Source organism: Pararge aegeria, chromosome 13 (genome assembly GCF_905163445.1).
Source record: "Pararge aegeria chromosome 13, ilParAegt1.1, whole genome shotgun sequence".
In the NCBI taxonomy this organism is placed as follows: Eukaryota; Metazoa; Arthropoda; class Insecta; order Lepidoptera; family Nymphalidae; genus Pararge; species Pararge aegeria.
In genome coordinates, this window is record NC_053192.1 from 1,184,722 (window position 1) to 1,208,854 (window position 24,133).

General features: G+C 36.0%; 2 protein-coding genes across 7 annotated transcripts; one reads left to right on the forward strand and one right to left on the reverse strand.

Annotated features, from left to right (window-relative positions):
- Positions 1-114: 114 nt before the first annotated feature.
- On the forward strand, positions 115-12,079 carry LOC120628740. 6 transcript variants are annotated; one of them, XM_039897336.1, is made up of 7 exons: positions 115-319; positions 444-611; positions 1,953-3,974; positions 4,329-4,517; positions 4,811-4,965; positions 6,000-6,085; positions 8,203-12,079. In XM_039897336.1, exons 2-7 carry the CDS (start codon positions 519-521, stop codon positions 8,268-8,270), a joined length of 2,613 nt encoding a protein of 870 aa, XP_039753270.1. In that variant the 5' UTR covers positions 115-319; positions 444-518; the 3' UTR covers positions 8,271-12,079. The 6 variants fall into 6 exon arrangements, with proteins under 6 accessions (XP_039753270.1, XP_039753269.1, XP_039753271.1 ...); XM_039897337.1 differs by having other exon boundaries at positions 192-204; XM_039897334.1 differs by lacking the exon at positions 115-319 and adding an exon at positions 1,723-1,884 and having other exon boundaries at positions 538-611.
- Positions 12,080-12,111: 32 nt separating this feature from the next.
- On the reverse strand, positions 12,112-23,290 carry LOC120628738 (ubiquitin-like modifier-activating enzyme 1). The gene is made up of 8 exons (XM_039897333.1): positions 22,404-23,290; positions 19,822-20,232; positions 19,264-19,522; positions 18,475-18,650; positions 16,629-16,850; positions 16,013-16,264; positions 15,152-15,457; positions 12,112-13,792 (listed from the first exon to the last, which is right to left on the reverse strand). The coding sequence occupies exons 1-8, from the start codon at positions 23,136-23,138 to the stop codon at positions 13,019-13,021; spliced, it is 3,135 nt and encodes a 1,044-aa protein (XP_039753267.1). The 5' UTR covers positions 23,139-23,290; the 3' UTR covers positions 12,112-13,018.
- Positions 23,291-24,133: the final 843 nt, after the last annotated feature.

Genomic DNA, 24,133 nt, shown 5'->3' on the forward strand with positions numbered 1-24,133 from the left:
GAAATTTAATTCTCAGGGATTGGACAAATAAAAAAAAACATTTCTTACTGTTGAGTGACAGTGACATGACAATATTGTCAACTTTCGCAGTTTTTTCGTTCAATGTTTCGAATATTTTTCGTTTTTTAAACTGTTAAAAATTTTGTTGTAACTTATGAATCAACAAAACCTTTAAAAATTCAAGTTAAATATGTAACTTCAATTGTTAGTTACCGCGTATCGAAATCTTAGATTGATTTCGATAATTTTCTGTATTTGAAATAGTGGAACATGTACAAATTCTAATGCAAATTACACATTATCTCACCCGGCTAATTAGGTACTTCATACTTGACAACCTCTCCATGACAACATTGTATTGATGTTTTTCTTGTGCCACTTTAATATCAACCTATCGGATATTAAAGCTTTATTATACCTGGCTTAATGTTTAATTTCCTTAGTGGTCGGAAGTGTGCTTTATTGGCTGAGCGTTCGTAGAATGTTGTTGGTATCTGGATCGTGAGGTAATAGACGCAATGAACGACCCGTGGGACGTGAAATCGGTGAGGCAATCAAACCAGTACTTGTCCTGCATGAAGATAAATGGGGTACCACTTCTGCCGCCAGTCGTAAGTCTATTTTTCATTATGAATGAATTGATTAACACTGCATAGATTAATTAAGCTATGAGAACAAGCAAGAGAATGGGCGGTTAGGTTACATCTAAGTCTGGCAGGATTAGTATTGCCGGGTATAAATATAAGGTTTGATATATGAACTTGAGATAAGAGTTCTTTACATATATAAAAATCTTTGGGTTTTTTGTTTAATGTCACTCCCTCCCATCATACATATACATATGTATTTTATTATAAGTTCTTATTAAAGCCTAACAACTGAGATTATGATGCCCATTTATGTTCAAAGTCCCAGCTATTTATTCTTAGTGATGACAGGTTTGAATAATCAGATGTAACACAGTAACTAAGCGCATCAAATGATCAAAAGCAACTAATTAAAACATTTTAGTTGTTGTCGCTAAGTTAATTCATAGCACTTACATGTAAACCTTGAGTCATCAATTCTAATTGCCCATTCATACACTCTGTACACTATATTCTGTTTGTGTTTATCACAAATACAAACAATATACTAACATGCTTGGAGAACATGTTAGTATATTCCAGGTAGGCAGTGTAGTCTAGTTACTTGCGGGTTGACCTATGAGTATTATTTATTTACTTTTAAGCAAATAAAAAGCAAGAAAAAATATTTCCTACATTTTTTTTAAGACTGCGCCCATTTCAATTTAAAATAACTGAGTATGGATATACTGTATACCATTACCTTTTATATTGTAGTAAGAAAAATACTTACTAATTAATAAACTTAATTAAAAATGTTGTAGAAATTTATTTCTTGTTTTTTAGTTATTTAAAAAAAAGTCAGTTTTTTTAGGCATAAAATTACAGACCTGGATTTGGAAATTCACCATTAGCTCCATTATTATGTGGAAGTTTAGTTAAGTTAAGTGTAAAATGCTTGCCAACCATAAACCAATATTGAATCAAAATCTGTCTAATACTTAAGAAGTAGATAGGAAATATTTTAATAAATTAATTTCTTTTTTATCTTAATTCTTTAGAATTTTTGAGGGTACAATGATACAACACTTATAGTATTATATAAATATTAGTTTGGTAAACTAAATCATTTAATGGTTTATTTTTTATTTTTCAGTAAGTTTCCATATTTTATTTTAAAAATAAAATAGCCTCTGGCCAGTCTATAATTATTAATATTATGAGCTCAATTCTAAAACGGTTACAAGCAATAATACATTACATTCTGTATAAAATTTATATTAAATTGCAAGATATTTTGTTTCCAGATGGTTCCCAGGTGAATTATTTTTTATTGTTGTGTTCATACTTTAAATTAATCATCAAAACTAATTAATATTTTTGCAGTTGTCAAAAGAATGTCGTAAAGAGATGCAGTACTATAGACTTCTTGCCAAAGAAGTTGAAAAACGCATACAAACCCTCAAACCATTAATTTCGGAGAGTGACACTGAGTCAAGTGAAGATAAGACTGATGCTCCCGACCTCCCAGAATCGGAACATAGTTACGAAATATCCCAAAATGATGTTCAAGATGGTTTCAATGTTCATGTTGATAAAACAAAAACAGTGACCACAGAGAAATGTCTTGATGATTGTGAAATAAGCAGAGTTCAACCAACAAGCAACACTTTTGATAACATTACATCAAATTTATCTACAGATACTGATAGTTCATCATCAAAATTATCATCCAAGTTAATGATAGACCTTAGTTTGAGTATTAATGAAACTGGTAAAAATTTACTTGATAGTCCAAACAGCAGCAATGCACTCCCTAATGATCTGCCTGAGCGTGATTGTGATTGTTCCAAAGTAGATCCGAAAGTGTTGATCTGTTCTGAGAATAATAATAGATTTGATGACACTATAAAAGATGAAAAGGTTAACTTTAGTTTCACCATCACTAAAAATACTTTTGTTGATCCAAAAACTCATTTCAACCATGATGGCCCTTCTTCCATTAGTTCTAAAAGCTTTACTGGCTCCCTTAATGATATTCACATGGAAAGCTTAAAAGAAACTCAGGCTGCACCTTTAGTTAGACAGAGGTCATATACAGTTTTGAAGCCGAGCCCCATGCTCCTTGCACATTTAGAAGTGCAGTCAATGAATACAGGAATAGAAGTTACATCAATATCTATGAGTGAATCTCTTTCAAATATAAGTACTGCTAATAAAAAACGAAGAAGTTGGGACCTAGAATCTGCTAAAGAAAAGTGGTCATCAATGGCTCTAGAATTAAAGAAAAAAAATATAACAAACCATGCCAAAAGTTTAAATTACGCTGCCAAAAATCAAATTTCTTCAAATCCTGTACGAAAAATACAATCTTCACCGCCTAGAGCGAAATCTGTAACACAAGATAGACAGAGGCGTAACCCAGTCAAAACTGTAAATAAATCTGATCCTATCCAGAAGACAAAAAATGCGGCGAGCCCAATGCGGAACTCGCATAATACTCAAAATACTGTCAAAGCACCTCCACAAATAGTCGGTAACAAAAACGAAACTGAATGTAAAAAACAAAAGCTAATCTCTGAATCAGAAGATCCAGCAACACGTGTTAGAGAACTGTATGATAAAATCCAGAAACAGCAACTTATTCAAATGGCAAATTTAGTAGAAAAGCAGAAAAAAGAGCAAATGTTATTACAACACGTTTTTGAGGAGCAGAACAATATGCTTTTTACCCAATTGAAAACAATCTGCCCTAAATCACCTAATGAAGTGAAAGAAGCTTGGGCAGATAAAAATAATGGAATTTCTGATAGAGGACCTGTTAGTTTAAGCCAGGTAATTAACCATAAGCCACAACAGCCCTGCGATAGCCCAGTGCATTCGACTTTAACCGAGACAAATAACTATCTTAACTACTGCGATAATGTACTGAAAAAATCCAGGAACATAACTGGCAGCAATAAGAAGCATACTACCAAAAACAACTATGATCATGAAAAAAATAATAGTCCAAATCATCCATCTGACGGTAGCAGAACGCGAACTCATTCTCCTGCCCGTAGGAATACGCTTACTTCTAGAAAACTTACGTATGAGAATAGCGCGTCTTCCGATCGAGAATGCGAACCAATTTTAACCGATCGAACGAACGATACCATGGCCGACTTGAATGTAACGTTTCCTTCGGATAAAAGTGAAGAATGCCAACCTTTTATTTATAATTCTTGTCATAATAACATGCGTGATACCATAATGGAGAGTCCTTTGAGCGCGCCAGTGGCTGCAGCATCGTTTAAGTCCACGGATAGGGCCATCAGAAGCATGGAGGAAACGATCCAGAATTCAATCAATAGCATGTGTGTAAGAAATGCCAAGAAATGTGTTATTCGACCAACCACAGCCCATGAGGTAACTAGATTATCCTATATGCCTTTCCCCCTAGCTGGCCTCTGCAATTAGACAAATCGCTGTACACTTGCATTTCTTAGTCCTTTCATTGGCTTTATGTTTCTTCCTGATTTTATTCTACCCCATCCTGTTATCCTTCTATCGACAAAAAAACATTTTCATTCCTTCCAGTTGCTTTGCTTGGAACAACTTGTTTACTTTCCACTTTCACTGATTCTTCTCTCTTGGTATGTTCTTCCACATTCTAATATCCTGTTATAAATTTGTCGTGCATATTTAGACCTATTTCTGTCATGAAATGATTTCGATTGATTTTTCTTTCACACAATTTTATGTACTACCCATAACTTGTAGCAAGCTGCAGCATCTAAAATCGTGGCATACGCGAAGGGATACCTCGTACGTCGTCTAATGAATACAGAACGCGTGCAGGCAACGGTTCAGACCATCAAGGACGCGTTGATGTGCGCTCTGCAGTTGCATCAGGATCGCGAAGGCATCCGGGGAGCTGATGTTGACCTTCATCGGAGGCTGATACAGCAGGTGATATACTCACTTGAAAACGATATTAAAATCGCGAATGAAATTTTTATGAGGATTATTGGAGGCAGTGTGTTGACTAGTGTGTGAACTTGTTTTGTGTCGTTATGTTATCTTGAAATAAATTAAGTTGCTAAAGTTACCGCAGTGCAATAGAATTTTGGATTGTTCGCTGCTTTTTCATAAATATTTATTCGATTCTGAACCGTAATTTTTCTGGAATAATAATACTATGGGCAAGACTTCTTCGGTTTAATTTTTTTCAATAGCTACTTTATATAAGAAAATATTTTCAGATAACAGCAGCGTGTTATTCGCTACACGATACGTTTGTGGCCAGCTCAGCGGCTGAGCGTTGTGCGTTAATTGCCGCGGACCGCAGCCGCAAACGCTTGCTCGCAGCGCGGCTTTCGCCTGCACCCATCACACCGAACAGGCTTTATCGACCCACGTAAGTTTTACAAAACATATTCACCCTTAATTTAAACTATAGGCGCGTTTTTAAAGTCCTGTCTATTTGGTAGTAAGTTTTCCACCGGTTTTGAATTTGTTTTCAAGAGAAGATGCCAGGAAAAACTCAATACTTAGCGAAAACTCAACTCATTAATCTTGTTTCAAAAGTGAACAATTCACAAATTAATCGTAGGTACGTGGAGACGATTGCTTCCACGAAACTTTTTCCCTAATTATTTTTTTTGTGTACTTGCATATAATGCGCAATTAAAAAATTGCGATCGCGGTTACAATGGTGCTCTTTCAGTGCTTTAGCACCAATACACAGAAATATAAGTCAAGTCTATGATTTAAATGTATGCAGTGGCAGGAATAAAATTGCATTGTTACAAGATTTTATACTCAACTCTATTAAGTTACTTGACATAATATCACTCAATTTTTCATCGTTATTTGACGGCTGATCGTTACACTCGACGAATAAAAAAAATATAAATTAGTTTGTTTTAATAAACTTACATCCATCCTGCATCCAGCCGAAAAATTTAAAAAATATGAAAATACAAACACAAAATACCATACCTTGTGGCAAGAACCATAGACAAATAAGGTTATATGAATTGCCTAGTGAAAATCGATTGGCGAGAGGTAATTGTATGCCTACAAATTTTCTTTGATTAGGCGTTACTTTCTTAGGCATTGCCTTAACCGTTATGATTGAAAACGGGCATAAGAGCTCTAAAGTTTAACGTCCCGATTTTTTCTAAAAATGTTATGTAGCTTGTGGAGTTGTAAATGAGTGGTAGTTACGTAGCTAATTTTATTATATTTATACATATTATACTTAACACTAGGTACTTGTTTGCAGTACAAAGATATAAGCTTTATAAATCTAATAGGGTGTAAGTTAAATGCTTATCATTCTCAGGCCATAAGTATACTAAATTAATATTTATTAAACGAATGTATACATAGTATTTAATAACTATATGAGGTGGTGGATCATGGTAATATGTATTATGTTTATAACAGGGATCTCATGTCGCAAAGCCACACGGGCGCGTTTCCGACGCGCGTCAAGCGACACGCGCCCTCGCTAATGACTCAGTCTAATTATGGTAACATTATTTCATATACGTGAATGTTGCCAGCCCTCAGTTTAAACTTCCCACAATTTTTGGAATTTTGCTAACACTTTCATATACGGTGAATGTTGCCAGCTTGCTATTTTACCATTCTTTGTTTATTTTACCATTCCTTGTTCTTTTTACCAGTCTAGTTTGAGTTATGCTACTGCGGACACGAAATCTTGCTAGCTTACATTTTTAACTTCTCACTATAGTAGGAATAATGGTAACACTATTTCATATATGTGGACATTGCCAGCCTGCAATTTCATCTTCCCACCATAGTTGGAATATTGATAACACTCTTTCATGAACGGTGAATGTTGTCAGCATGCAAATATATTCGCACGTTATAGCTGCAATGACGGTAGCAATTATATACGGTGATAGTTGACAGCTTGCGATTTATCACTTAATTCATTTACTTGCAATTTGCCAACTTGCATTGTGACTTCCAATTTCCTACTAAATTTTAAATTATTATTACACTTATTGATATATGAGTATATATTAATAAACTTTCAATGTTGACTTACCAGAGTTATTAGGATAATGGGTCACAATAATTCATATACTATAATGTTGCCAGGTTTCAACTGTAAGCTTCTACCTTAGCTGATAACAGAAGGTATTCTGAGCGCATCCTTTTGCCATCATCTTAATTCTTACTTTTATTAATCCACTGCTTGATATTTATTAAATTTTGAACTATTGCTCAAAAAAAGTTCTTCATATATAATTTAACACTGTATTATATAATATGTATATTATGTATGTTGCATGAAATGCATTATGCTTCGACATTTGAATTATTAGCATGTGTTTTGTATGTTATTATTATTCATATGTTAGTGAAATAACCTAGCTTTTTTGTACTGTTAAACTTATTGGAAAATAACATTATGACGATTTTTTCTAGCTTCTTTCCAGTTTAGATAAAGTGTAAGTTTACAAAATATAGATTTGTACAATCTATACTATTTTATACTTCTATACTACGATTACTACGAGAAAATATTGTTTGTTCGTTTGTTTGTTTACACCGAATAAGTTCTAAAACTACTGGACCGATTATTATAATTAGGGGCCATCCATAAAGTACGTCACACGAATTTTAGGACTTTTGAACCCCTCCCCCCGTCCTTGTCACAGGTTGTCACATTTTTATAACCCCCCCCTCCTGATGTGACGTCACACATTTTTTAAATTTATGTATGTATTTAAAAATAATCGAGAGAAAACAGCTATTTTCATTTTTTACTTATTTTTATTAAATAATAATCTAATAAAATCAAAATTTTTAATTCACATCCAAAGTTTGCGTTTTAGTATTTTAAATTTTAACATGTGACGTCACAAAAGTATTGACCCCCCCATGCCCCTTGTCACACGATGTCACACTTCGGTGATACCCTCCCTCCCCATTAACGTGTGACGTACTTTATGGATGGCCCCTTACTTTACCAATTGAAAATTACAGGCTATAACTTATGTCCATAAAAATAAGAGATCCTTAAGAAAGTTCCAATAATGTAACTAATCCGAAGTGGCAAAAATTTGCCTAAAAAATTCATTATTTGGCGTGCGCTGAGAAAACTATTGATGAAAAATGACTCCGGAATTGGGGATATATATATATATATATAATAAAAAAAATCCCAAGGATATATAATATTATCTAAATATCATAGCTCTGCCACAATAGCAGCTTTAAGAGGTGGCCAATTTAACATTACGTTACGACCTTTAGCTCACACGGGCGAAACCGCGGGGACCAACTAGATCAGTAATAAAGTTTTAATTACATAATTATTTATTGTCTTTTAATTACGTAATTATATTTATTTATTTTGTCAGTTCCGAAGTTTTTTACATGCAATTTGAATTTATATATTTGATATGTCAATGTGTGATACTCATTGTAGTTAAGAGCGATATAAACCTAACTAATATTATAAATGCGAAAGTATTTATAATATGAGTAGGTAGTCTGTTTGTTTGTCCTTCAAAACGGAGAGTAACATAGGCTACTTTTCATACCAGGAAAACAAACCGAAAAAAATTTAAAAACTATTCTTGTCTAACAGTGTCATTTGGAAAATTTTCAGAGACATTTAGTGGCGACAAGACCGTCCGTCGCTACATGCCAAGCCCGCGGCGTCGCCCGTGGCGCTGACCTTACACCGGTGCCTTGTACCGCAGCAAATCTGAACGATAGCTCACAGAGATTTATTCTAGCGCCTTCTAGAACACGCTTGCATATTGATATAGAAAAAGTAACAGAGTTCGGAAAATATACTGGCTCTATTGGAAATAAAACCCTATAACCATAGCCTAGAATAGAAAATTGTGTGAACATCAACACAGTCGGTGTTTGTGTGAAATTTTCTTGTATCAACATCACTAGTCTTCTGTCCGCTGCTGGACTAAGGCCTCATTAGCATGCCATCTTCTTGTAATGCTGGTGAGCGGCATCCAATTCCACCCTGCGGCCTTTATTATATCGTCACGCATACGAGCTGATGGTCGCTGGAGTCCCTCGGCTCCACACCCCATTCATCCCACGAAATACCTGACCCGTCAGTACCATTTCTCTAATATCTTAAGTGACACTAACTAAACACTACGTGAATTATGACTTATGACGTCTATTCATACAAAGCCATACGGTCGCATTTACGACGCGCGTCAAGCGACAGGCGCCCTGGCTAATGACTCAGTCCAATTATGGTAACATGAGAAACATACTACACAACTACATGAAACAATGTATAACATTATTTCATATAGGTGAATGTTGCCAGCCTTCACTTTAAATTCCCCACAATTGTTGAAATTTTGCTAACACTGTTTCATATACGGTGAATGTCAGCTTGGTATTTTGCAATTATATTATAGTTTAAATTATGATTACACTATTGCAGATGACAATTATTATTTCACATACTGCCAAGACTAATGTGATAGAGAATCAAGAAACATTTTTTATAACTACCTGTGCTATTATTCTAGATTTTTAATTTGTATATACTAGTTTAAACCGTTATATACGTATACGTTAAACAAAATAAGTTATAGCTTACGTTAAAATATATAATTTGAGAATATCCCTGTGGCATCCCAAAAGTTTATTGTGTGACAAACTTGGTCTTTATTCTGGCCAGAGTGCTTTATATATTTTAAATAATATTTTCCCTAAGGTTTGGTAAATACCACGTTAGTCTAGTGGTTAGATTGTTTAACTGCGGATCACGAGGTCCTGTCTTCGAATCCCGGGTGGGGTAAAAAGTTGTAAGGTTATTTTTTTTCTGTTAAAGAATTTTCAGTACCATCTTGTAGTTAGCCGTCGGTCCCGATTATGATCACTTGCTTGTGATAATAGTCGTTACAGGCCACAAACCCGTGTTAGAGCTGTATGGTGGGTCCATGCTCTAAAACAGTTTATCCTATGAGAAACGAGGTCTGTGCCCAGCAGTGGGACGTCTATAGGCTGCGGGTAATGATGGAATAGATCCGATAGTGCATCTTAAAGATTGATGTGGGCCCAGCTGTTTTGGGCTCGAGAAATAGTGGACTACAGATGGGGACAACGAATCGGAATCATATATATGTATGTCTGTTTTAGCATGGAGCGGGTGACAGGTCAATCGAATGTAACTTGTTACAATAATAACTAACAATAATTTATCACCCGAAATAACAGATAAAATCAATAACTAAAAGTGTACCCTAATGATAAACGACTAAGACACCAGGATGTATCTATGCATCGTTCGAGTCCATGTAGGACTGAATTGTATAGAAAATGCATCCGTATTTATATTAAAATACCCACATACTCAATGTCATGAACATAAGTTTAATTATTTATCCACTTTATAAAATTACCGTAACACTGAGTATCTTTGTTCGATTGTAATTCGATGATAAATCGTTGTCCAATACCCTAGTCACGTCAGACCGTCGTCGCATTATGCTGCAACAACAAAAACCAAGGCCAAGTGCGAGTCGGACTCGCACACGTAGGGTTCCGTACCATTATCCGTGGTGACCGTCGATCATACAGACTGACGGACGGACAGCGGACTCTTAGATGTGATAGGTAATAGTTTCGTTTTACTAAAACTATCAAAATTACTCATTTATTGAAAAGTGATAAGATAAGATGTAGGTGTATAAGATTTTTTTTTTAATTAATTTAACACAGATTTTCACTTTAGCATTTAATCGCGTAATATAATAAAATAAAGATTCTTAAGGTGCTTTCGTAAATTTTCTTTTGTATAACTTTATAAAAGATAATGATATGCTATATTAATATAAACTAGTACGAGTCAAACATTCCGTTTAGTTTATTTAGAGTGGAGTCAGTGATGAGCCGATATGATATGCGAAGGCCATTATGTCTTTTTATTACAATTCAACCTTACAAAAAACTTCAATAAACTGTCGCTCAATAAAACGGCCTTAACATTTAATACATTTTTCAGTATTCAGATATAAGTTAAAGATAATGGGACGTTTAATTTTATATAGTAACAGTACAAGGTTTGTTATAAAATAACATTGTAATAGCAGTAAGTTTTTAATAAAGGTTGTATAATCATGGCTTCCGAAGTTCTGGTGCCCAGTAATAATGTATCTAGATTTATTGTCGCTTATTCTTGTATTTAGACTGATTTTCTTTATTACTTTTTATATCATGAGTGCATTGGCCAATGTTGTATTCATTCTTCAACTAACGGCAGGTGCACACGGCGCGTATCGGCGTCGCAAAGTGTGCATTTGATAGATTTTTATAATTAAAATACCCTGGACCTCCAAACCCGTATACTGTCGGGGGTGAGTCTTTTCCCACATTTTAATGATAGAATTGAAAGAATGAGTGTGTGTATTGGCGTTGGCGGTAATACGGGCTGTTCGGCCCTGCAACTTAGCCGCAGCGCCGATTCCAACTCTATGAACTGAACGCTCTACTCTATATATCTCTTGTAATACTTGGATTTTTCTATCGCACTACTATGTTGCCAAACCGCTAGAAAAACGCATCGTGTATGCCCGCCGTAAGTGTCATCCCAGGAACGGCCGCTGTTAATATTATCAATCAAATCCAAAGTATTCAAATGGCGGAATGAATTTAGTAGTGATATCCGTATTTTTATTGAATCTGCCATTTAATTATTTTGGATTTGATTATTATTTTCGGGCGTAAGTGAGGTTCGCTTTTCAGCAGATTCTCAAAATCGGTTTACTGGTTGATGTCGCAAACTTGATTACAACTCTGTCTAGCTGAACGTTTATATTTTTGTAACGAAAAACACATTGTCATAATATTTCTAGTCACTATTTTTTGTGAGCCTATTTTTTCGATGTCACGTAAAAATAACGCTGGTAATATTTTACTGTAATATACTTTTAACAAAACTGATGTCCATTTTTAGTATCTTGATCTATATTTTATTACATAGGGTAAATTTGTAAAAGTGGAGCCACTACGCTGTCCCAAAGCCCGTTAGTGGGCTTTCACGATAATTTATCACATGTTAGTGATAATAGCCAGAACGGCTTACCGTGATCTCATTAAATCATCAGTTACGGTTGTTATCACTAGCATTTGATTTTATACATTTAAAGCTGGCATAGGAAAAGCATTGTGGGTCCAATGCTCTTCTCTCTTAGGAAAGAGAGTCCTCCAATGATACGATGATTATAGATAGTAATAATAGAATTTTGCATTTCATTTCATTCGGAACTTTATAAATTACCCACTCCATATCGAACGCCAGCGCTTTTTTCACGTGGCACATACATAAGTATTGAAGCTCCCAATATATTTTTTAGTTTTATAACTTCATTATTTTTTGTATCATTATAATGTAATGTACATGTATATATTGATTCCGTAACCATTAATACTTCGGGAATTGAAATCCACGTTATTTTGTATAAGAACAGTTTTTTATTGAAATAAAACGAATCATTGCTCGAATTTTATTTATTTTAAATTCTCCATATACATACCCCACTGATTTTAAATATTAATTAAAATTATTTTCAGACAAATTTTGTGTAAAAATCAACAGATTGTTAGAATCACAAAATAAAACAGCGCAATCCGTGACGGTACGTGAGCAAACAATTATATTAGAAACACTTATCCAACACCCCACCCGACAAGAGTAGCCCAATATCGAGCCAATCCACTGCTACAGCAATTTGTGATATTAAGTACACGTACGCGCTTTTTTATTTCGCCTGATGGTAAATGGAAACTCCACCCAATCGCTTTCTAAGCAACATTACTACGGAACGTTCAATTGCCAAAAAGTCAGGGTGTTACACGTGTTGGCACGGTTGAATTTATGTTAGTAATAACTAATTTCCAAAATGGCGTCAGCGAGGATGTTCGAAACGATCGCAATGCTTGTGTTCACATTATGGGTAGGGGGTCGAAACGGTTTGCGTCAGGTTGGGTGTTGGCTATATGTTTCCCAGCATATGTGATTGGAATCGACACGCACGGGGCGGGGTGTTGCCAATGTGTCTCTACCATTATACTACCATAAATATACGAATTATATCATAATATCATGTAGACAATAAAAGCGTGTCTTAACTCCTTAAGCTCAAACTAAAAAAAAAAAGAATCACACGTTTACCACTATCACTGTACAATCGCGTCCGCCGCTCCGGGCCGAGGCGCTCCCGAGCTCTTATAAAACCTAACTATCCGCGTCGACAAACTTTTAAACTTTTTTAAAAATACCCTCTGTGAGTGAAATTCGTGTACAAACATCGCTATTATGCATTTAAATGCCACAAAAACTCGCCGGCTCGTGCGTCGTCGACGTAAATCAATAATTTCGGCTCGTGATATCTGACGATGTTTTTTTTTTGAGTTTTTTTCTAGAAGTTTCTACATTGTTAAGGCAGTGTATACTTGACGTAGGGAACCTCGATGTCTTTTTCGTCTTCATCGTTGCAACACAGTTCGAATACTAGAGCTTTTACATGTGGTTCTAACTTCTTCTTGGACACTTTAGTTACCACTTCGGACATAGGCAAGTTGAGTCGCTCTTGACGTTTGGCTTTGGGCATGAAGAATGAGTAGAGCATGCACACACCTTGAGACAACATCGTGATCTCTAATTTATGTTCATTCTTGAAGTATTCTAAGAATTCTTGTAACGTCAACTCACCCTTTACTTCGAAACAGTCCCAAAGAGTCCATTTGTTGTTGTAGTAAACATTAGTTGGTGCTGCAATTGGTTCGGAGAATCCAAAGAATGGCAGAGCTAGATTAACAAATCCATTTTTGAAAACATCTAAGGTGTTGAACCCTTGAGCCAGTTTATAAAGCTCGAGACACACTAGACCAGCTACAACTGAAGTGGTAGTTGCTATAGCTGGTATGATTTTCCCTGCGATGAGCTTGGAACGATGTCTGTCCGCAGGTGGTATTTTGTAATTTGCCGCACGTAGATTAGAAGCTGCTACAATAAAGTCCATGTGGAAGTTAGTATCATCGTCTTTCTCAAACTCCAAGGGTGTGATCTTCAAGTTGCCAAGTTTGCTTGGCGGAGTGAGGTCAGCAACAATGTTCTTGACCCTGTCCTGATCCATGTCATCGTTGTTTTGCTGTAACTGTGCATCAGTGATTGCTATCTTGATGCCGGATTTTGGTTTGAATTTTGGCACCTGGAATCAATCAATCCAGAGATTATAAACACAAATTACTTTAGAAAAAAGTTGTTTTATAGAATAATATCATTAAATTGACTCCCCACTTCTCCCAAGTAATATTAATTTTTGCATGTCGTAGGTTAAATTCTAGACGTAGACCTTCCTTTGCGTGGCCTAGATGGAAAACTTCTTATCTCGTGCGTTCAATACTTCCAAAAACAAATATTGTGCGATGGACATTATTCACGAAAAAATTGGCACTTTTAGGAAACTAATTATAAAAAAAAATAAAAAAAAATAAAAATCGTTTATTTCGTTTCTTACATTGTAAATGATACATGTTGTAAAGACCTCCTAGTAAGCATCAAAATACCTGTGTCAGGAGGCCTTACTCTTCCATAGCAAAAACAAGATATATAATAAAACGATTGAGTAGTGTGTCTTGGTGTGTATGGTGTGTTTATGTTTGTGTGTGTGTGCGCGTGTGAGTGTGTGTTTGTGTGTACATGTTATTAAGTGCGTCTATATCCATTACATTTTAAATAGAAATAAACTGAAGAAGCACCTCAGTTTCTTCATAGGTTAGTGTCTTCAGCCAGGCTGTCAATGTTTTGTTACATTCAAAAAACGTTTTTTGGTATATAGCTAATTCTTTGTTTATTTTATTGTAAAGAGTGGTGGCTTGCGTGATGTATTGTCGACGAGCAAAAGCAGTCCTTGTTCTATGACTGAGTAAAACATTGCATATTCTTCTATTCCCACTTAGTCGACTAGTATCAAACTTTGTTGTTTTATGCATTTTCAAAATAGAGTTTAAGATATACAATTTTCTGACAGTTAATAGGTCACAAAGCTTATAAAGATTATCAGTGGAGAAATGATAACGCTTAAAATACATGGTTTTAAGTAAGGCACGCTGGGCCCTTAATTATAATAAGCTCTTTACTTTTTCTTTTTTTTCGTTTTGTAATCTTCGCTTGGTAGTTGATCCCTAAGCAATTTGTGGTTAATGTCATCGTTTATGCATATCAAAGTTGCGTGAACTTCATTGGATAGAAAATACTGCATTTCTCTTATGTATAATAGTACTGTTTGTTGCTAATTAATAAATGAATAAAACTGTGTACCCGAATGTAGGACAAATTGTGTATTTTTAAGCCTGATGATAGTAACAACCAGTATCGAAATTTGGACATTACCAGCTGCTTCTTGTGTGTCAAAGATTGTTATAAGCATTAAGTTGTGGTTTATATTAACTTAATTTACATTAAACTCCCATTTCCCTCTCTTTGGATTGAAGGAGCCTTACCTACCAGTGGGATACTAATAGGCCGAAGAAGATTATATTTAACAAGGATCTAAATAATAACTTACTTGGACACTGGTAGCGATTTTCGCGATCTTCTGTCTGTCCACGCAGGGAGGAATTCCATACACTTGGGCTCTGAGGTTTGCAGCAGCGATTACATAATCCAGATGCAGTTCATCCTCCTCATCGAATTCAAGCGGAGCTGGGCACCGCTTGGGCCCAGACCAGAACGGGGCACCGCTTGTGGTTGTCTGGTCCGGCGGGAAGTTGTACAGGAGTTGTAAGATCTGGTTGGAGTATTGAGTCTCAAAGTGTATGCGGGCCCAGGCCACACAGTCGTCGAAGCTTAGTGGGCGTTCGTTGATTGCATTCTGAAATGATTAAAGTTCTAATTGAGTCTAGTGTCTCTAAAATTTTTTTTTTCATTCTATATAAATGCGGTCTAAAATGGTAGTGGCCCAAGTTGTTATGGGCACGATAGTATTCGTTTTTTTTTGTACAACGTGCCGATTTGGCACACCTAAAAGCCAAAAAGGCAGAAGAAGAAGTATTCGTTTTTCCTTTGAGTTTTCCTAATCCTAAGGTTGCCTGGCAGAGATCGCTACTTAGCGATATAGCCTTTTGTATCCTACTACATTCTTAAAGCGTTTGTTCAGTTTTTTTGTTTTTCTGATGTGGTGTACAAATAAACAGTATAATTAAATTTAAAAAAAAAAATACAAGCTTTACCCCCAATCGGTTTCTAAGCGACATCGTACCGGAATGCTAAATCTTAGCTTAGCGGTACGTCTTTGTCGGTAGGGCAGTAACTAGTTCCGGAAGCCTTTATCTTTTACAAGGTGAACAAGATTGCATCATAACTTACAAGTTGATATTACAAAATAGGGCTAACTTTTAGTGAAATAAAAAAAACAACGATGTCTTACTTTAACACTTTCCAGGGCATCCAAGGGCTGGCTTCCTGGAAGCCTCATGGTCCTCTCCAGGAAGTGAGGATCCCGTAGGTACTGCGCAGCGTGCTCGGCAGCCTGGCGGAACAGACCCTCGAATTCGTCCCTAGCCCACTGCAGTGTGTGCTCAATCGCGTTGGGGAAGTTCTTGAGGGTGCAGATAGGGATGCTCTTCTCGGGCGGGTCCTGGGACGAGCTGTAGGACTCGGTCAGGAAGGGGACCACAACCTGGAGAGACGAGAAAGTGTTTAATAGCGCCTGGTAACAGACTTAATAATTAAGTGTCGCTCCGAAACCGACTTATCAATTACGTTTCGCTCAGAAACCGACTTAAGATGACTTAACAATTATTCATTGTAAAATCAAAAAAATCAAAAAACATCTCCTGAGGAGGCTCCGGTTTCGGAGCGAAACGTGCGTAGAGGGTACATTGCCGAAGATCTGTTTGGTGTGGGGTATAAGGATTGAAGAAATTATAAATTACACCATACAGATTCTCCTGCTGTTCGCGGAGTATAGCAAATTGAGCTTAATTATCATAATCTATTTTTATCCATTTCATTCACAATATTATAAAATGAAATCCACGTACCTGAGTGTTACCCTTAGTACCCAATGTGCCACTCTCCAGAAGTGGCTTCCTGTAATACACGCAGCGACGGTCCATGTAAATACGCGCGTCTACATTGTCCAGAGCGTTAGCCACACCGTCCAGGGCTTCGAAGAACGCATCATCGTATACAGCCTCTGTCTCGGGGCAAACTCTGTTCTCTTGGGCGGTGACGTTCATTAATGGATTCATGACTTTGATGGCCTGCAAAAAAGATCATTTGGAAGTTTATAATCTAAAGAAACAATGAACGCTTTGCGTTGACCCAAGTGTATGGTTTAAGATCTTTATTTCTCTAAAGAATTACAAATAATTTGCTTAGTTCAGGAAACATTAAACTTAAAACTTAAACATGTTGTGAGCGTACACTATAGAAGGTACATATAAATCTATAAAGCATAACTTAATGCAGCTAAAAGAAAATGTTCATACAAGCAGTAGTTCCTCAAATATTACCGAGCAAAAACATACAACTAAAACAAAGATAATCTTTTACTATAACAACTTATACTGAAATATTATTTATTAAGTAGAATTTTAATTTTTTCTTAAAAATAAACATAGATTTAGCTTCTTTTATATCAGATGGTAGTTTATTATAAATCTGCACACTTCAAAAAGAATATTTTTGTTGCCATAAGTATAGTGTGTGCATAGTTCAAGGTTTGTGATGCAATAAGAGGTGATTTGCCCATCGAAGAGCCAGTTTTTTTGTACTCGATTTTCGTAAACGTTATTTTAGAATTATTTAGTATTTTCCGAATGTATAAAGCAGTATTATAGATATAGTTTTGGCTAATATTAAGAAATTTTGTTTCCATGTATATTATATTTGTTGGTTTCATAGTCAAAAATCATAGTGGAATAAGACTTTAATTAATTTATTTTGTGCTATTTGTATTCTGTTTAAATTTGTTTTTGCTATATACGGGAAAATGTATGTGAAAAAGCATATATTTTTTAATTCCACTACAAGTTAGCACTTAACTGCAATCTCAACTGCTGCTAATTGATAATGCTGGCTAACTACTGTAAGTAGTTATACCATACCCCTAAACGTTTTCTACTCGACGTTATACCGGAATTGAATGACGAAATAGCTTAGGGGCATGTCTTTGTTAGTAGGGAGGCTATCTTTGGCCTAAGACTCTCAAGAGGCGTGACCAGGGTAAATTCAGAAATTATATATCCCCTGCTGGAAATCCTGGGGAAATCAAACCAAAGACCTCACTCGTAAAATCAAATCGCTCACCCCTGCCCAAGGGAGACGATATGCGGACGAAAATACTAAGGTCTAAGTAACAACTTCTAATGCGAATCTAGAAAATATTTAAATAATAAATAAATATACTAATAATAATAGACAATACACACATCGCGATCTCGCTAAAGTAGCTTTATCTTCATAAACTTGTGAGTCTTATCAACAGACTCGAATTTAAGTTAAAAGTAATCTGCCAGGTTTTGTCGTGTTAGGTAATGAAGCATGAATTTGTTGTACACAATGGAAATAACAAAAATGCGAATACAATAAACTAAATAAATATATACTACGAAAACACACACATCGCCATCTAGCCCCAAAGTAAGCGTAGCTTGGGTTATGGGTAATGAGATGACCGATGAAAATTTTAATCAATAATACACATAATTACTTATAATATACAGATAAACACCCAGACACTGAAAAAACAAACAGGTTCATCACACAAACATTTTCCAGCTGTGGAAATTGAACACACAGCCTGGGACTCGCTGCCCACTGTCGGCCGTCATATTTAACCTACGGGAATTTATAAGTCCCCAACTAATTTTATTGCCTAGTTACCTTGGCAGCAGTGCTGGACTTGGGTTTCTGCACATCACTGGGGCGGAAGAGGAACTGTCGGTTGAGGTTGGACTTCTCTATCAGATCCATGTCGGTGACTGTGAGCTGACCTCCGTCAGCACCGACGCCTATCATGGCGAAGTTCTTGAGCAGCTCGCAGCCTATGGCACCGGCACCTGAAATTGAAACAATAGATAAAGATAACCAAATCCAAATTTTCTTTATTCATGGAGGCCCATCACAGGCACTTATGAAGCGTTCATACATATATGTTTATATAATTGTAAGGGGATGGTAATAACTCCGTACGCCAACTTAAACCTAAAGCTACGAGGGTCCCAACGCGCTCTGGTCTAAGAGCACACAACAAACTTAGCCGTGTAATTTTTTTTTTGTTACCAAAAAGCTAGAGCAATTCACACCCAAGCTTTTTTATCGTTCAAGTAAACCCTAATATTATAATAGGATATTTAAGCTCAGGACACCTGGCATCTTGAACATAATTAGAAGTTGAAATCAAGCTAAGAACAGGTTTTTAATTTGTATGGGCAGTATATATACATAAATACTTACAATATGTCATATAAACATGCAGATACTGAAAAATAATCATGTTCATCACACAAAAAAAAATTTGCAGTAGTGGAAATCGGCCTTGAGCTCAGAAAGCAGTGTTGCTGCCCATTAATATTAAAATTTGAAATATTTTGTATTTCCGAATTATTGTTTGTAATGCCTAATATTATGTAGCACTGCATGGTAGCCATTTTTTATTTCTGAAAATCTTACCAACAATGAAGTACTTCAGTTCTCCAATCCTCTTTTGGAAAGCTTTGCCAAAGACCGCAATCTGACCATCGTATCTGGAGCCCACAGGCTTGCAGTTCTCCTCAGTGAGCGCAGTCTTGTCTTTGGGAAGGCATTCGATGGCGTCTAGGTATAGCCACTGCACTATCGGGTGGAACTTGCCAGAGCACGCCTTCATCACCTCCTGGGCAATGACGCCTCCGATTGCCGCGTTCATAGGGTTGAGGTCGCCAGCTGATACCTATAATGTTAACATTGACACAATGGACAACTTGAACAACTAAGGGAAAATCAGATAGACATTGCATAAATGTTTCTCTAATCATAGACTATTTTAAATGTATATTTATGTAAAAATCTTGTAACTTAGTTACAAGATCTTGTAACTTAGTTACAAGATTTTATTTTAAAACATTTGCACACTTTCAGTGACACTTGATTGTGAAAGGACTGCTAAAAATAAATATTTATTCATTCATACCTATTACCTACTGCTAAACAAACCTATTTTGAATAATTTATATCATAAATATAAGTTACCTTGCAGAATGTCTCCAGAAGCTCCTTATTGATTTCCAACTCTCCTTTCTTGAATAGCTCCTCTCCTTCAATGATACCATTGACATGTTCCATGAACTTGGTAAAGTCTTCATTAGACCAGGGTTTAGGGAGACGTCCCTCTGCATCTTTGAACTTGTGTAGAGCCAGAAAGCCAACATGAAGTTGCTGAGGATAGTCCATCTTGCCGAAATCCGTGATTAAGAATTCTGGGTTCTTGACAGATTCATTCAAAGGTTTAAAGTTGAGGATCTTAGGCATCTTCACCTGTGTGACAGTACCACCTCTTTGATATTTTGTGAAGTTGGTTGTGTCACCAATGCTGAAGGTATATGGTCCCAGTACTTTGATTTTGCGGGGTTCACAGCCATTTAATTCTGTCATACCCTCCACCTGAAATATATTAATGCTATATCTTAAAAACAAGGATTGCAATGACAAAACTTGCTATCAGTTACAATCCAAAATTGAGATGATACTGCAGTATGCATTTGACATACTCCCAGCCCAGAAGAGATTTTGAAGTTAAGGTCCCTTAGCAAAAGTTGGACCCTTTTTCTGTTATATTTTCTATCTGACTGTATATCTGGTACATTATTAATGAAAGCTAGTACAGATTGACTGGCTAACAACTCAACTTGGGGCCAATTCTGTTGTACACAATTCTAAATGAGAACACACTGAACAGGGTTTAAAGTGGTGCTGTCCTTTTTACTAGGTTTCCCATTAAAAGGTAGCACTATTTATGGACTTGGCATTAAAATAAAATAAAACTGTCCATTCACTACTTGTAACAGTAATGCTCAGTGCACCTTTTGGTGTTTATCTTTCAGTGCAACTTGTTGATGTACTAGACTTTTTAATCCATATTTATTACAGATTATTTAAAAAACACTATGGAAATCACTTGTTTTATTGGGATAAAAAAAAATAGCATACCATACTTTTTACTAATTAAATACCAAAAATAAAGTTTCTTGGTTAGGGTGTGAAAAGAAGACAGACAAACATTGAACAAACAACCAAATTTATAATATTGGTAAGTATTAAGGGCACATATCTCATTACTTTAATCATTTTACAGTTTATTTAATTCTTTTGGCCACAATCACACTTGTTTTTTCTCACATGTCCAAAAATTTTCTGATAGAAAATGATATAGCATTAAGTCTGACTTTATGCAATAGACAGAAAACAAAGCCTCAAAATGCCAGACCCAGGTCCCCAGAAGGCTGATTGTCAAGCCTTTCAACAAAGATGGCTGGGAGCACAAAAAAGTGGAATAAGTGGGTAGGTTTAGGTATTCAAGTACAGTTATTGTCACCTATCTAATAACCTGTATATCAAAGAAACCTTAATTTGTGTTCCAAACATATTAGTGAGTTAATAATTTCTATTATTCTGAAGCTTTATTATATGTGAAGGGCAGTCTATTTTGTAGCCAAGGTAACAAGATTATATTAGGCTAATGGGATAATATAACTGTATTGGTTTAGTAAGTATGTATGTATGTAAAAGGATGAAGGAAGGGAAATCAAAGATGGATGGAAAGAGTGTGTGTCACAGCCACAGATCACACATACCAATATATGAACATATTCATTCAATATATTTGCCTGTGTGGAATACTTATTGAAGATATGATAATATTGACTGGGTGCAGGGAAGACTGGGGTTGATAGGAGTGGAAGAAGATTACATACAATATGTAATCAACCCCAGTCTTCAAGAAGATTACATATTGTATGTAATCTTCTTCCACTCCTATCAACCCCAGTCTTCCCTTTGTACAATACAAACTATAGTGTTGTATGAGGGCAAGAAGAAGCAGATAAAAATTTAAAATAAAATTCAATCTTAGTTCTTTAGCTTGCAGATGTACTAACTGGTTTATAATAGTGTGTGGGCAATTGTAGGTATATTTTGTTGTGTATATTTTTATTATAACTTATTTGTTGCAAAGATTATGTCTCTTCATAGCATTTTGTTTTAAATCTTTCACCTAGCCTACCTTTGATTTCATTGTTTGTATTACTGTAAATATTCAAGATTGACTCTTACTTCTAAGAGTTATTTGTCAAATGTAATAAAAATCCTACTAATGTGCTACTCTGGTATTAAACTTATGATACTCTCTCTATATATCACAAATAAAAAAAATTAAAAAGTCAAAGATGAAAACTGGATACCAGAATTTTTTACAACCAAAGTTGCAGGCAGCTCCTATAGTTAACAGTAAAAGCTTAAAATGTTAGCTGTTTACATGAATAGCAAAAACAAAGGTTATTGCACTATGTGATTCATATTGGTGTGAGAGTATGAATCAGTTAAATGAAACATTTTGTTGGAGGATGTCAGTCATTGATATGGGCTTTACATTAAAAAGAAAAACTCATCCTTCCTTTTTTGAGATCCAGATTATGCATACATAAAGGATGGGCAAAAGCTTTCATGAAACAACACAATAATACTTTCAATAATCTTGTTTGTAGTAAACTTTGGCTTAAAGGTGATTTAAAATCCTAACCTTATGATATATAATGTAAAGGGGTTAAAATACAAACCTCACTAAACGTAACATAGTCTCCATCTTCAAGACCATGCCGAGTGTCATCCAAGCAAGTTACCACAGCTTCATACTCGTGGGAGATGTCCGCCACCATTGCAGATACGGGGTTCTCTCCCGTTACATCTAGCACCTTGAATTTAGCCCCAAAGTCACAGAAAACCTGGGAGAACAAGCCCCTGGTGTCGGCGATCACTAAAGCTATGTTATTAGCGTGAGTAATGGCTGCTACGCGCTGTTGTTCCGCCCATGAAGCCCCAGTCAACACAACAACACTGAACTTCTTCAAAAACTCCTCGTCCAAAGAATCTGTATAAGCCGTCGTAGGTACATAGTGATTCAGTTCGGAGAGCTGCTCGCACGAGGCTAGCGCCCTATTCTGCCCAATCGTGGCTTCGGACAGATAAAATTGAGACGATAAATCCGCTATGGTACAATTACGGTAATCATGCAGAGTCACCGACTTGACGCCACCGAGTATTACATTTTTCGCAACCTCGACTCCCAAACCCCCGAGCCCTGAGATCAAGACATCGGAGTTGGCCATGCGACGCATAGCATCGTGTCCCAGCACGTACAACTGCCGCGAATACAAACTCTCGTCGATTTCATCCTCAACACGCGTTCCATTGTTCGCCATTGCTGAGGATTTGCAACTCGCCTCTCCTGTGTTTAGCTTCCGCTTTTTCGCCGGGGGGTCAACGGAATTATCGGCGACTTCAGCACTAGACATCGGGCACGAACGCGCACAATTTCGGCAGAATTTTGCTTTGCGTATTTACGGCTCAATCAAGAAAATAATCTTCAGATAATTGCGGACGACATTCGCAATTCGCTTCGTTGAAGGCCCGCTTACTCACTGTCTTGAAGTTAGCCGCAATCAACGTGGAGAAAATGAACTACGGAAGTGATTTTTATTTTTTAGTTCTTTTTTATCTAGATACCCAAGCTATGATAATTTAAATGCAGCATCGTCAATCAATTAAATTACTTCTGTGCTTTTTCAAAATATAATTGAAGATTTCAGTTTGGTTTATTTGCCTGCGAGCTTTTTACCAGATTCTTGACAGCTTTTTAAAAATGTAAAGCCTAGTACACATATTTATTCAAAAGAATGGTATTATTTATAGTCGTAAAAATGTAATAGGCCCGTTTTGACATTTGTCATCGCGACGTAACTAGTTATGTAACCATGAGACTCTGTACTCGATACTCACGATAAATCAATTCAAGTTTGTATCAGTACTCGATTGATATTATTATGTATTGTAAAGTGTTCGTTCGTTCAAAGTATTCCTTTAACTTCACAACCAATACGCGTGACTGGCTGTTGATTATACGTCCACTTTTCAACATGTTGAAACAGAGTTAGTACTATATAACAACAAACACAAAACTCGAGTCAAATCACTATGTTTAAATTAATGTCCAAAATAGAAGAGCCATAGTTAACGTAATAGTAAACAATATATATCAAACTTAAACGAGCGCACAGTCAACTTTACAAGATGAGGAACGAAAAACTGCGCAGTGCGCGCGGGGACGCTTCAGTCATGTGCCGCTTGGTCAGATACATCATCTCAGACTCATTATTTAGAACCCATTTTAAGAACCAAGCACATTCTTTGCAGTAAAGATAACTACACAATATTTAATTTCGATATTCAGTAAAAAAATGGTTACAGCTCTAGTATAAAAAAAAAAAAGACTGAGAACGTAACTGTTTTC

What these genes read in the sequence shown, in the direction of transcription:
- LOC120628740 (XM_039897334.1), top strand. Translation starts at nt 1,786, where the DNA reads ATGAGCTCAATTCTAAAACGGTTACAAGCAATAATACATTACATTCTG. An exon ending in AACAGGCTTTATCGACCCAC is followed by an intron (nt 4,966 to 5,999) that starts GTAAGTTTTACA and finishes TGTTTATAACAG; the next exon opens with GGATCTCATGTCGCAAAGCC. An exon ending in AATGACTCAGTCTAATTATG is followed by an intron (nt 6,086 to 8,202) that starts GTAACATTATTT and finishes GAAAATTTTCAG; the next exon opens with AGACATTTAGTGGCGACAAG.
- LOC120628738 (XM_039897333.1), bottom strand. Translation starts at nt 23,138, where the DNA reads ATGTCTAGTGCTGAAGTCGCCGATAATTCCGTTGACCCCCCGGCGAAA. An exon ending in ACTGAAGTACTTCATTGTTG is followed by an intron (nt 18,651 to 19,263) that starts GTAAGATTTTCA and finishes TTTCAATTTCAG; the next exon opens with GTGCCGGTGCCATAGGCTGC. An exon ending in AGTCCAGCACTGCTGCCAAG is followed by an intron (nt 16,851 to 18,474) that starts GTAACTAGGCAA and finishes TCTTTTTTGCAG; the next exon opens with GCCATCAAAGTCATGAATCC.